Source organism: Seriola aureovittata, chromosome 6, assembly GCF_021018895.1.
Source record: "Seriola aureovittata isolate HTS-2021-v1 ecotype China chromosome 6, ASM2101889v1, whole genome shotgun sequence".
NCBI classification, from domain to species: domain Eukaryota; kingdom Metazoa; phylum Chordata; class Actinopteri; order Carangiformes; family Carangidae; genus Seriola; species Seriola aureovittata.
Genome location: NC_079369.1, coordinates 9,792,888 through 9,806,460, shown reverse-complemented (window position 1 = coordinate 9,806,460; position 13,573 = coordinate 9,792,888). Strand labels below are relative to the sequence as shown.

The 13,573-nt window shown below is 41.3% G+C and overlaps 1 protein-coding gene across 3 annotated transcripts in view; it reads left to right on the top strand.

Annotated features, from left to right (window-relative positions):
* The window catches only part of LOC130171119 (zinc finger protein GLIS3), a 72,545-nt gene that overhangs the window by 42,692 nt on the left and 16,280 nt on the right, over positions 1-13,573 (top strand). For all 3 annotated transcript variants that reach the window (XM_056378961.1, XM_056378960.1, XM_056378962.1), the window contains 2 exons: positions 8,254-8,415; positions 11,147-11,257. In XM_056378961.1, the coding sequence (XP_056234936.1) occupies positions 8,254-8,415; positions 11,147-11,257 (273 nt within the window). The remainder of the gene's footprint in view (positions 1-8,253; positions 8,416-11,146; positions 11,258-13,573) is intronic.

The following is a 13,573-nucleotide window of genomic DNA, read 5'->3' as shown; positions in this document are numbered from 1 at the left end:
GAAGCAGACAAGGCACGTTAAAGTAAGAGGAGAGAGTGAGACACTTTTTTTTCTTGCGATTGTACAGTTGTCAGCATGTAAAGATGCCCAGCGCAGCTTTAAGGTTATTAGACTTTTGGACTCCATGAAGAAGAACAGCAGCTGTGGAGGAGAAAGTCAAATAAATGCCTGAAATACAAACGTTAAAATTGTAGGCCGACTCAGAAGTCACAGAGGGGAGAGAAAATGATGGATGATGACGATGATCCAGTAAAAATATCACCTCACAGCTCAGGCCAATCATCACATTGGATCGTACAGTATTTGTCTAACAGTCTAACAAAAGAGCAATAAAGTGGATCAATTAAATATAAAGTTATTGTCCTTGCTGGCTGTTGCTGAATTGGCCACAATACCTCCAATATAAAGTGGAGTCATGGAGCATGTTGAGCTATACAACACCCCATTGTCGGGTTGGAGCGAGACGAGCTTATTGGCAGAAGGGGGTAAAAGAGAGAAGAGAGAGACGGACAGAGAAAGCGAGAGTGAGAATGGAGGCAGGTGTGAGTGAAAGGTGCTGGACAGATTGAAGCCCGGTTGTCAGAGGACGCTGTAGCTCATGGGCCCGTCGAGCGGGATCCCGTATTGACTGCCAGTAACATCAGTCCAGGCGCCGGCTCGGAACACAGATCATGTTTAGGATTTTCATTGTGTAACCCGGAGTCTGTCTTTTTCGTGGTGGGTTCGGATTTCGTGAATGGGTTTATAATTAATGCCTTGATGGTTACTAATGGCTGTGGCACTGGAAGGTTTGTATTGCACACTAATTAGCCATTATAAATGGTTAGGATTGCTAGTGAGAATAAACACACTGTCACAAGACAAAGTGGGATGGCTCTTATGGAAGTCTCTCACTGAGTGAGAGGTCACAGGATCATGTCTACTCACTAAAGTGAAGACCGAAGCCAGTAAATATTCAGCGGTTATTTATTCCATATCCAACCCTTACTGTACCATAAATCTTCTTCATGTTTCAGTCAGTCAGCATTGGAACATAAAAAGTTCCCATTTTTCTTGCCATAAATAAGATGGCAATTTATACGTCAATCTCACGTTGAACTTCGAACGCGACTCAAGTCTGAACTGAGTATTGTTGGATTCATGTAAGTGTGGCACAAGGTTAAATTGTAAGTGAGGTAATACATCTGCATCTTGTTCTGCCTCCTTCATAACACTGTAGTAAATTTGTCATTTAATTATTTCATATGCAAAAAAAATAAAATAAGATTATTAAGTGTGACAGTAAGACAGTTTTAGGTTGTGAATACACAAATAGTATGTGTTTTCATTGGGGTTTTTTTTCCCCCTATCAGGATGCAGCCAAGTCTCGCTAAACCTTTAGCTTTAATCCATGCTGACTTCCTACAGTAGGAATCTTCAGGGGAAAGGTGTACGTATATATACAGCATGTGAAGAAATAGGAATTCTACTTAGACAGTAGAGTTCTGTGTCATTCCTAATCAATGATGAAACTGATACGTTAATATTTCTGGGTGATGTTAGGGCAGCTGAGAAGAAGAGAAAGAGGCAATCACTGTGCAAAGCACTGTCCTCTGTCACTTATAAAGAATCGATGCAGTAACACGATCCAGTGTTTGTTACAAGCAGACTCTGTCTTTTAGGGAGCTGAACAGCTAACCTCTGTTCATACAGTTGAGTGTAAAGTATGTCTGTATGAAAACGATTTGACACCCTGAGCTTTTGCCCAGAAGGAAAATTTAATATGCTGGAGGCATGGTTCTCCGCTAATGCTGCATGATAACACACAAGACATCTCCTTTTCCCTGACAGTCCGCTTCATCTCTTTGAGAATGTGACCCTGTTTTCCTTTTTCCCTCAACCTGGTGAACCGGTAAACCCCGGGCTGCCTGGTTTAAGAGGAAATCACATCTTAGCTCTCTAATCTGATGCAGGGCTGCAGAGCTGGTAGACATTTGAATGAAGGCCTCTGAATCACAACAGGTTAAGTGCTTCCATGAAGCCTCACCAGGTTGTTGTGCAGCCAGGCTCGCACTGTTGCCAGGCCTCCACCACGGGAGCAGGGGTTCAGAGCCATCACGGCACTTCCTCCTCAATCTCCAGCAAACAGTCTGCGAGAGGAACAAAACAGCTGGACCGGCTCATTATGTGAGCAGCCTCATTTAGTCATCATAGGAATGCTTCCTGTTGTGCCATCCACATACTTTTTAATCTGGCCCCCCAAACTATTTAGGCATGAGTGCAAAATGGCTGTTAAGAACAATTTCTTTAGTCATTTACATGACTACTTCCTCCCACCAATTTATCGGCTGAACTCGCATCTGGACAACACTCCCTCGCTTTTAAAAATTTGTTGCGTGTACTCATATCTCACTATTCATTAATCACAGCCTCCCAAAAATTAAGCAAAGTCCAGGACACAGGGGAGAAGAGAAGAGATGTGTTAAGCACAAACAACTCAAGTTACTGTAAATTCATTTTTCTCCTGAAAAAGCAAAAAAAAAAAAAAAAAAAGTTCATTGCTATCTTTGATTCAAATTAAAACCCTATTCGCAACAGATGAGGCTGGCTGCTAAAAGGGTCCCGCTTCGCAGTGGAAATGATATGTGTAAACTATGTAATGCAAATGTTTTAGCCAAGCTGTGTTTAATTTTGTATCCTGACGAAGCGCATGAGAAACCTGTCTCTCCTTAGCTGTCTCGTTGAATCATATGGATATAATTTCATCCATTTACGTTTTTCTGCTCTTTGCTGTGGTTGCCACAGGGCATTTGGAAGCAGGCAGATTAAATGCACATGTTCCTCCCATCCACAGCCGGGGCACTCTGCTCCACAGCCTCCCCTCCGAACAGATCCTGAAGTGTTGGTGGTTTTCCTCGTTGGTCAGGGCAGAGAAAGACACCTTGTGATAAACCAACTCATTCCAGCGACCGCTTTTTTTTCATACTCATAAAGTTATACAGGCTGCTTTTGAGCATTGGCACTTTATAACATGTTTTATTTGGCAGTGTTTCCGTTTGCCACCAAAACTCTTTTTGCCCTTCATCGTGTCTGTCAGGCTTGGCAGTAAAGGAGCCTGGATGTATTAGGCAAAACTAATCACAGCGGAAAGCCTGTTGAGGCTGTTAGGCTCTGAGTACTTTTTTCTTTTATGAGGGAGGGGGGGGCTCTGAACATGAGTAATAGTGAATTTCATGCTAGTTAGCAGCCGAACACTTGAATCCCATCTCCCCATCATTAATCAGAGGCCTGATCTACAATTACTGCCCGAGGCCTGAGAGATATCTTCGTGCTGAGGGAGATATCAAAGGGTTCCCTCGCATCTGTAGCAACCCTAGAAAAAGCTCTGCTGTCAGGAGAGAAAATCCTGGAACTTATTCTTGAGGAAAAGAAAAAGAGTCCTGTAGTCGATGACCTTGGCTGCAAGCAACAGTCAGATATTGTTTTCCAAGAGCAGAACATCTGCCTTACTTCTGATTCTCTCCTCTCTCCATCTCTCTTCTTATGCCATTCATCAAAGCTTTTAATCAGATTTCTGTCCTACATGTCAGCAGCCATATTTTCCCCCAACACCCCTCCATAACGGCTGGTTTGTTCGCATCATCTGCAGCTCCTGCAGGTTGCTAATGAGCCGCCGCATGTGAGGAGAGCTGCACACTGCTGCCTTTTAGCTTCGACACTGTTTGGCCTTCTCCCTGCCAGTCAGGAGTCATTTCCCATGAAGGCCTCAGGCGGGACACGCACCTCCACCAGCCTGCATGCTGCGCCCATAATCTGTCTGTTGTGATCAGCTGCCTGTCCACCCTTTCAACCCACTCTTGCCCCCTTCAACCAAGTCAAGACCCCGCTGTCATCCCCAATGTTTACCGAGCTACTGAACCCCCACCCCATTCAAGAGTGAAATGGTGTCAAACGGGGCTCAAATCCCTCCACGCTGCCAGTGCCGCTCCCCTCGTGTGGTGATCTGTCGGTTTACCTTAGACGGAGGTTTGCAGAGAGGAAAACTAAACACGTTTAAAGCAATTAATGTGATTAGCGCCATCTAAACTGTTTTCATAGATAATATCAAAGGTAAAATCGATCCTGTGTCAGAAGCCTCAGCCACCACGGCTCTCTGTTTATACCACTTTGACCTATGTGCTCATTACTTTCTAAACAGTTTACATTTTAGGCAACTCCTTATGGAACATATAGAGGATGTACTGAAATATGTCCTTTTAACTTGTTTTTGTTATTTTCATTGGCTCTTATCATCATTATATCTGTAACATTCGTCAGTCTAGCGAGAATAAGACCCACGACCTAGGATGTATAACTGCCGTAGGACCACATACTGCCCACATCAACACTGTGAAAACACTTTCTCCCCCGTCAGTCCCAGCAGTACTGGTGTATTTTACAGCACCGTGTGCCCCAAATACGCAAAGTGAAGTTGACAATCACTGAACTCACTGAAAGAAGTCATTTTAACCAGAAGATTGGCCGCGCTGAAACATCTTACTGTAGCATAAAATTTTTCATGCAGGGTTGCTGGGTAATGTCCATGCCTAGAGGTGGCGTTGCCTATTGGTTTTCCCATCAGGCAGGAAAACCTCATACTCAGCTGTCTCCCTGCTAGTCCCGCTCCCTGAGTAATAATACGCTCTACACGATTAACACGGTTTCCTCCACGGACCCCTAACTATAATTTAGTCTCAAATTTGTACTGCAGAAAAGAAAGCAATGAAAGAGTGATTATTCCCTTATACATAAATACACACTTTTGGCAAGTCAATAATAGCCGTGTTTGTTTTCCCAACTCAAATGCTCGGCGCCGTATTTCAGCAGTCGGCATGGACTGTGTCTGTCATGACCGGTATGGCAGTGTGGATGTTCCTCTGCACTGAGATTTTTATTAAACTTTCCCACCCTGGCTGCCTCTCTCGTTTCCAGCTGAAACATTTGATTGGCATGACTCAAGAATAATATGTTTCCCTCTGTGCAACATTGTGCGACATGAAATCGTAAAGATATTTTCCATGGCTGCATGCTGAAGCCTGGACAGTCTATATGTCTTTCTAGCGTTGAGGAATCCTACGTGATATTTTTCCTCATATTTCATTCCCATTCTCCTTAATGTAAGGTTATGTTGCTGTCTAGTGAAGAAGTGAGACATTTTGGCTTGCGTACATTTTATGAATTTGTCATGGGCACTTTGGGACAAGTTAATGGCCTTAACTTAAACCACACTACACGTAACCTTAATCCAAAAATAGCTGAGTGGATTGCCACTAATTATGCTGAACTCTTGAGCATGCGGCTGGCTATCGAACGCTTTGGAACTGTTTGAGCATTGGAAAATGTCAAGTACTGAAGGTTTTCTTGATCATGTCTACTTATTCTTTAATCAGATATTATAAATCATAACTTTGGTCATTTCAGACTGAAGTTTAATTTGGGGGAAGTTATTATATTACTGCTTGGTGCTGAGACAAACACATATTTTTTCAGAAAAAAAGCGGTATTGTAGAGAAACGTGTTTATATTTTTCACAGTGAGATATCAGAAAATGTATTATTATGGTACTGAAACTCAGGTATTGTATTGGCACCATCAATACTGAGTCCTACTTGAACGAGATGAGAAAATGTCAAGCTTTATTCTCAGTCAGAGGCATGTATAAAACCCCATGTTATGTTTTTGTGCATTTATGTTTGCCCAGGGTTGTTTTCAGTAAAATCAACCTCAAAAACTCTGAAATATAAAAGAAACATCGATCTGATCATGATGAGAGGAAGCTTTTGTTTCCAAACTCATCGGCTCAGAGCTCCTACAAACTTCATGAGGACTTGTGTGCTGTGTGGTTATAAGCGAGCAGATTAAGACTCTCTTACTGAGCCACACACACACGCACACACACACACACACAGATCAGCCTGGTCACCTAACACAGCTCTACCATGACAGGCTTAGGTTTCGCCTATATTAAATGGAGCCTGGGTGAATAGAAGGCCCTGCCTGTGCTGTGTGAGTGAATGAAGGAGGCCAGGGATGAGCATTGAGCCCAGATGAAGCTGAAGGCCCATTAGAAGAATGGTGTCACTCTCTCCTTAGCTGTAACCCGACCTGTTGTTAGCAGGCTTCACTAAAGGTCAGGGTACAATGGACAGTAGAGACCTCAGAGGCTCTGCAACAGTTTTATTTGCACCAAGGTCAGTTTAGCTCTTTGACAGAAATTAGTTTTGGGTAAGGTTTAGTTTAAGTGGTGAAGCTGTTAAGCTAGAGGATACTGTCTGGCGTTTTAGGGGGTAACTTCAGAGTCAGAGTAGTTGCACCATTGTTTTTAACAGACCAATTGCTGTCCTTGCTCCCCTCCTTGCTCAGTGCTTGAACCTCTACTTTATGTTTTTGCCACAGTATGAACAGTCTCACCACAGTAATTCTCGCACCTTAACTAATATATAATAAAGATGTATGAAAAATAAAAACATAAAATGGTTACCATGTGTATAATTTTTATGTGATCAACAAAGAGTTTGAAATATTAAAATCTAGGGAGTTTTTACTGCGGGAACTTTCCCAGGGGAAAGTTAATCCAAGTTTTGACCAGGAACAAAAAAAGTCCTTGTTCCAGGCGGTAGTGCTTTCTGATGGTTCATGGGCAAATTTGCCAAACACAGACACTACAAACAACTACATCTTGTGTACAGCTTAATTTACAAAATAAGGAAGGAATAGACTTTCTAATAATAATAGCCAGTATCGATATTGGAAGCAGGGGTGGACATTTCTTGATGTTTATTAATGTGAACAGCAAAATTAGACTTTGTGTCGACTTCCTGCCTGCTTTGAAAAAAAGAGATGAAACTGAAATCAATAAAAACTAAACTACTAACTAAACTATCAAACACTCACATTGTCTCCTTTAGAGACGTCTCCAGCTCTGCGTGTCTCCTTTACATTCATTCATTACATCTAACTCAAATATCAGTCACACCACAGTAAATACAAAGATCAACGGGATTACTCTGTTGTTGTTGTTTCCTGGTGTGAAAATTGTGTTTCAGATGTTGACATCTGTCATTAATCTCGTCCGTCTGATCCTTACAGTTATTCAGATGTGGTGGAAACTCAAAGTGCAAAAGGGACTTTTAGTTCCCGAGTTCAGTGCCTTTGGTTCCAAAGTTCCCGGAACCTTTTGATCAGAAAGGACTAATAGTTATTTTAGCGTGCTTCACCAGCAATCTTTGACTCTTTGTGGTGCTACATGCTTTTTCATCTTTCCATCTCCACCACCACTTTTTATCTCTTGTTTTCTTTTCGCTACTGTACCTTGTGACAGTCACGTCTCCCAAGTATACTGATGTCAAGGTGCTGCCGAAAACCTAAATGGGATTAGTTAGATATAAGTAGCATTGAGCCTCCCATAGCACTGTACACCCATGCACTTTGTGACTCTTTACACGGCAGCCCCTGCAGGGGGTCTTGACATAGACAGCCTCATGAACCAATCAGCCGTGTTTTCTGCTTAAGAGCAGGAGTGGATATACGAGAAGCCTCATAAATCATTCACATGTTAACAAATCTGTGGTGCTCATTGGCTGAGTGGTTGGGATCAAATGGGCCAAGCTGGGTCGGATACGAGCTTGTTTACAGTCACTGTCACTTGTCAGTCTAATGTACTATACACAGCAGAACACTTATCTTATGCTATGCATTACAGCCCATTAACCGCTGCTCTACGGCACACTCCCAGTTTCCCCTTCAATGTAAATAGCAGCCTTGAGGCAGGTGTACTGTCAAGCACGCCACTGTCTTTCAAGTGGACGTGGTTTTAAACAAAGGTCCTTGGATTGAATGCGTAATTCAAGAGCCATGGAAAAAATGCTCATGATCATACCACCCGTGTTCTTAAGCATCTCTCACTTTTCCATAGTTAGTGAATATGTGGTGTAGAGTGAACTCCTCCAGCTGTGCGAGTGATCAAGGGACTGAGGGAAAGAGTGGGACTTCTTTCTGAGTCACACACAGACACGTATACAGAGCCCACATTGTACCAGAATTTGCCAGATTTACACTGATTGATTTCTTTTTTCTGTGTGTGTGTGCGCGCATGCATGTGGGTGTTTGTTTATTTCCTTGTGTGGTTCTGTGCATACCTGGGATCTGTGTGTACATGCATTCCTGTGTCATCTGTATACGTGTGTGTGTGTGTGTGTGTGTGTGTGCGCGCGCGCTGTGTTCCCTCCTCCACAGTTCGAGGGCTGTAACAAAGCGTTTTCACGTCTGGAGAACCTGAAGATCCACCTGAGGAGCCACACAGGAGAGAAGCCGTACCTGTGCCAGCACCCCGGCTGCCAGAAAGCTTTCAGCAACTCCAGCGACCGCGCCAAGCATCAGCGCACTCACCTGGACACGGTCAGAAACTAAGTCTCTGCTCTGTCTCACCTCCCAATGTTTCACCAGAGTAGATTAATGTTTAACATGTCTCGGGCCAGCAGTTAAAATAGTCTGGGTGGTCGAAGTGTAGTAGAAAGGGTGGCTGCATGAAATTAAAGACTATAGGTGTTTACATTTTTCATATACAGGCTGCATTTACTTCCTATAAAATCCATTCAGGGATTAAATTATATGCAAATTAAAGAAAAAATTGTCGTGGGATAACTGGCATTGACTGTCCCCTTTGCATATGTGTGGGTGTGTATCGCTGAATAAAGCTTTGCTCATACTTCACTTTTATGCCAACATGAAAAACTGCACTGCCGTCCAAGCCTCAGTGCCCATTTCCACGTCTTGACAGTGTTAGACTTTAATTTGCTGTCAGTCAGTGTGGCATTCTCACTCTCCCTACACTGGCAGTGACATGCCACAGATCATTAAATGATCAGTTCCATTAGGCTGAGTCGCAGCTCAGGCCATAACGGACTTGGATTGGAGCTGTGAGCTCAGACAGAGCTTCGCCTGTTTCTCTGACCTGTGGAGAGGGAAGGAAAGGTTGAGTCAGACCTTGCTGCCACTCGTCATGTCTCAGTAACCCCACCAATACTCACTTTATCACCATGCGCACGCCAACTTAGCTACGGAGTAAATAAGTTGTTTTGTTCAAATTATACACTTAAGTACAGTTGAGGTATTTGTTTCCTCTGCCATTACAGAAAACATTTCACTTTTCTCCTCTGCATTTTAATATAATTTCCGCTTTATATCACACTACTCCAATTTAAACAACCTACTCATGATATTTTTATATGACAATAAACGTAAACAACTAACCAGCTTTAAACTGTAGATAGAAATCAAGCACATTATATTGGATAGGAATAGAGTGTTTTAAAAAGTCTATGAATGTAATCAGTTGATGAAATCTGTGTTTATGTCAGACCGAATTCAGCAAATTCTTTTTGCTCTCCTGCCAGAGAGCCACAACCAGTCAAGTCAATAAAGTTGAACTTTTATGGGCCTACCTAAAATTACACATTTGTCTCAAGAGGGCCTGACAACCAGAACATCACTGCCTCCTCGATTTGGACAAGAATAAACTTAAGCAAAAGGAAAAAAAAAGGGAGAGGCAGAGGCGGGATCCCTGGAGGACAGACAAACATGCAGTAGGAGTCATAATGACATGTCTCTGTCTGACACAACAAGACCCTACAAATCTGAATATTTATCACTGAAAAATTAATGTTCATAACAAGGATGAAAAAAAAATTCCTTCCCTACTATGAAATGTCTCAAAAACTATTTTGTAATCCTTTTGTATTGTTTTCAATGATGGAAAGTAATAAAGTTTTAATTTAAATAGGAATTCATTTTAGGAGTATTTTTATACATTTATTTCCAGCATGCCCCCCGTCTGTTCCTGTACTGGCCAGCCACAGATGCTTTTTGGTCAATGTAGTAGTAAATCATTCAGAGTTTTTACCTAAGGAGAAATTTGAATGCAGACTTTTGTTTTTCTGTCAGTCAGGGATTTTCTCCCAACACCAACTCTTTCCACAGTAGGACAAATGATACAGCTAATCTGGAACCCCGATGCTTATGGCTTCACATTAACACCCTGCTAAGGCCTTCGCTGCGCCTGCCCAGCTGCCTGCCCTGCCAAAAACACTTTGGGGGGAAAATCGTTCTCAAGCTTTAATGATATTTATTCTACACAGAAGTCATGCTTGATTTTTTTTTTTTTTTTTTCAAACTAAGGGTTCAGCAACGTATTGGGTACGTTACTTGGCAAAACAAACATGGCGGAGATGAGTGGCACTGTAAGCACCTTGGAATAACAATGGATTATTTACAGAGTAGGTTGAGGTATGGAGGCAGAGCTAATAAAGACGCGTATCCTCTTACACTTTAATGGGCAACTTATATTCGAGGATGAAAAAAGAAAAATTGCCGTGAGGGGAAAAATCCCTCAATCAGCGAGCTATATACTATATTTGCTTGGTTAATGAGAGGAATGTGAAATGATGAGGAAACTCCATGACAGTGTAGTTGTTTTATAGTCATTTCTGTTACACTAATGTGCCTACATCTCTCTCTTTACGACCAATCTGTATGTCAGCACCCACACTGACGTACAGATTGATGGTATAGAGTACCACTAAACATTATTTCCCATAACAGGTCTATTTTCATGGCATGCAATATAGAAATTCAGAAAGTGTAGCACAAACAAACATGCCACAAAGAAATTCTGATATATTTAATCAGCTGATTATTTAGCATCTTAAAGACTTAATTTATCATTATTAATCATGCAGTATTAATGTTGTCGGTACCGGGAGAGTGAGCTTTCATTGCTGAGGAGAGAAGAAAAAGTGAAACGCAACACAGACCAACCAGATGATAAATTTGGTGTTAAAATGTTTTACAACTGATTGTTTGTCTTTTCTTTTCATCCTTTTTCTGCTCTTCCTTTTACTTCAAATTATGTGTTTCTCAGCTGGAAGGTAGGACTTTAACTTTGCCTTTAATTCAACACATTTCAAACTCACTGTGTATTGATTTTGCTCCTTAATTTTTCAGTTCCTGTGGTGTCTTCTTTTATAGCTGCCCTGCTTTTTTCCTCTGTTGCTGTCTTTCTTACAATAAAGCTCATTCAAATGTGTTACACTCTTAAAACTGATGTGAAATATTTTCTCTCTTCTCATAGAAACCATATGCATGTCAGATCCCCGGCTGTACCAAGCGTTACACGGATCCCAGCTCCCTACGCAAGCACGTCAAGATCCACTCAGCCAAAGAGCAACAGGTGCGTAGAAAGGTAAGATACTTTGTACAAGAGTGGGAAGGAAAAGCTATAAAAAAAAAAAAAATAAAAAAAAATATGTACCTGATGTTGTCAAGTAGTAAGAAAAAGGCATGTTTCCAAAAAGGAACCAAAATTCTATCATGTGTGAATAAAACAAAATGAAAGTTACCTAAAGTCAAACTTTAAGTCTAGAGTAAATTAATTCAATATTGAGATTTTTTTTTTTTTTAAGGAATATTATCTGTTATTGTTAATTTTGCATTAAAAAAATTCTCATGTGCATACAGTATGTATGGGTGGCTGTGCCTGCGTAGACGGCAACACAGCTGCTACAGTATACCCTGCTCAAGAACTACTGTGCATCTTTTTCTTGGTAAACTTCCAGTATGAACTGATTCAAGTCAATACGGTAGGGCTGCAGGTTTTACAAACAGAGCACTTTATATAATCTGCCCTGGTCTGATCTGTATTATCCACAGATCTATCTAGTTGCTTTAATTTAGGGGTTGGGAAGCCGGGGGTGGACTATACGGGTGTCTCTGAGAATCGTTTCCCCAACAATAGATCAGGTTTGACCACATTTCATCATGTTCATGGTCAAAAGCCCATTCTTTCCCTGACTGGAAGCGGGTAAATAACGAAGAGAATGGGCTCATTGTTGTGGAAGGGGCTGGATAGTGGCAGGCTGGATGATGTGTTCCTTTGCTTAGCATCGTAAAGGGAAACACATGTGTACTTGTAGCATTGTTAATAAGCTGTAGTGTAGAATACCCCAGTGGCCAGATGTTATGGACAAATGTCAAACAAATGCTCTTACTCCACTCTTGGAGAAAGCCCGGAGAGAAACTGTTAGGAGTGTCGCTGTGGGGAAAACAGAGCCCCAATTACACGTGATGAATGTTTTGCAGGGCACTCATAAGGCTCTCCCAGGAGGACACGCACATACACATTTACTGACACTCAGCAACGAATCATAACTTGTGAAATCATAACGTGGATGATGCCAGCATGTTGACAAGTGCCATTATTTGTGATGTCAGTGGCCAAGAAGGCAGAAGGTCTTAAAAGATGTAAGTCACGCACAGATTAAGTTGTTATCTGTCCACTTGGTTCATTGCTGTTGATGAAGTCTATGGGAAAAATCAGAGGGTAAAGTAGATTGTCGTGATAATGCTGAAGAATGTTTCCACCCACAGTCCAACCACAAAATCAAAATGTGGAATTGATTTTCATGGAATAACAAAGGCTGGATTAGTGGATATACGGGCAGACAGGCATAGGGAGAAAGACAGCCTCATTGAAAGGATTGGAATGATGATGGAGAAAAAAGCTTGGTTGACGGCATTGACCTTAGTCATGTGTAACTGGAGCACTTTCTTTCAACGACACACTTGACTTGTTCTGGTCCAAATGACTCAGAGCAACACCGCCAGATTTTTATGCCTCTTGGCATCATAAAGTTATCACTTCTTGCTATTATACACTCTTCTCAAAATTATGTATTAATCAAGATAATTGATATTACAGCATTATGACGAAAATAAAACTTCATCTGCATTTAGTTCACATTTTGACTTTATGATCAACTGAACCCACATATAACGGATTCAGAGCCAGATGAACTCGATGTTCTTAAGTTCAAATTTAGCCGAATCAAAACACAATTGTTTACTAAGTGGAGATTTACGCGTTACCGAATTAAAACAGGATAGGGTTTGTTTGTGAATAAAGCATTACATAAATAATAAATAAAATATTTAAATAAATAAACCAATTCAAGCTAAACAAATTGGTTTGTACACAGGACTTAGTTTTGACAAAATATTTCCACATAGTAACTAATGGGCATAATCGTTACGAAGCTAACAGAACCAGCTGACGAAGATAACATTAGCTTGCTAATATATAGCACTTTAGTATGGTCAATATATATCTCCCCTAACACTTGATCAAAATTCAGTTTAATAGCTTAGCATAATTGCATATTTGTTGATTATAATGAAGGAACATGTCACCCAGTGCAACATTGTGGATCACTGATGTGTTCTATTAGTTTGTGGGTAAGGATTCACTAGGGTGAGCTATATCAGGCTTTTCCTGCACAGGCAATACTTAGGATCGACTTATTTTTGGTTTTGGTCTTGGGTTCATGGGATTTGTCGACAATAAGAAACCAGGGTTAACCTTCAACTCACAGATGAATAGTAAATATACTGCACTGAGCAGATCAGGTCCACTGCTGTTGTTTTTCCATAACTCCTCATCCAATACTGGGTCTAAAGCAGATGCCAGATACCTTACTGGCAGATTCCCCTTGTCTCCAGTCAT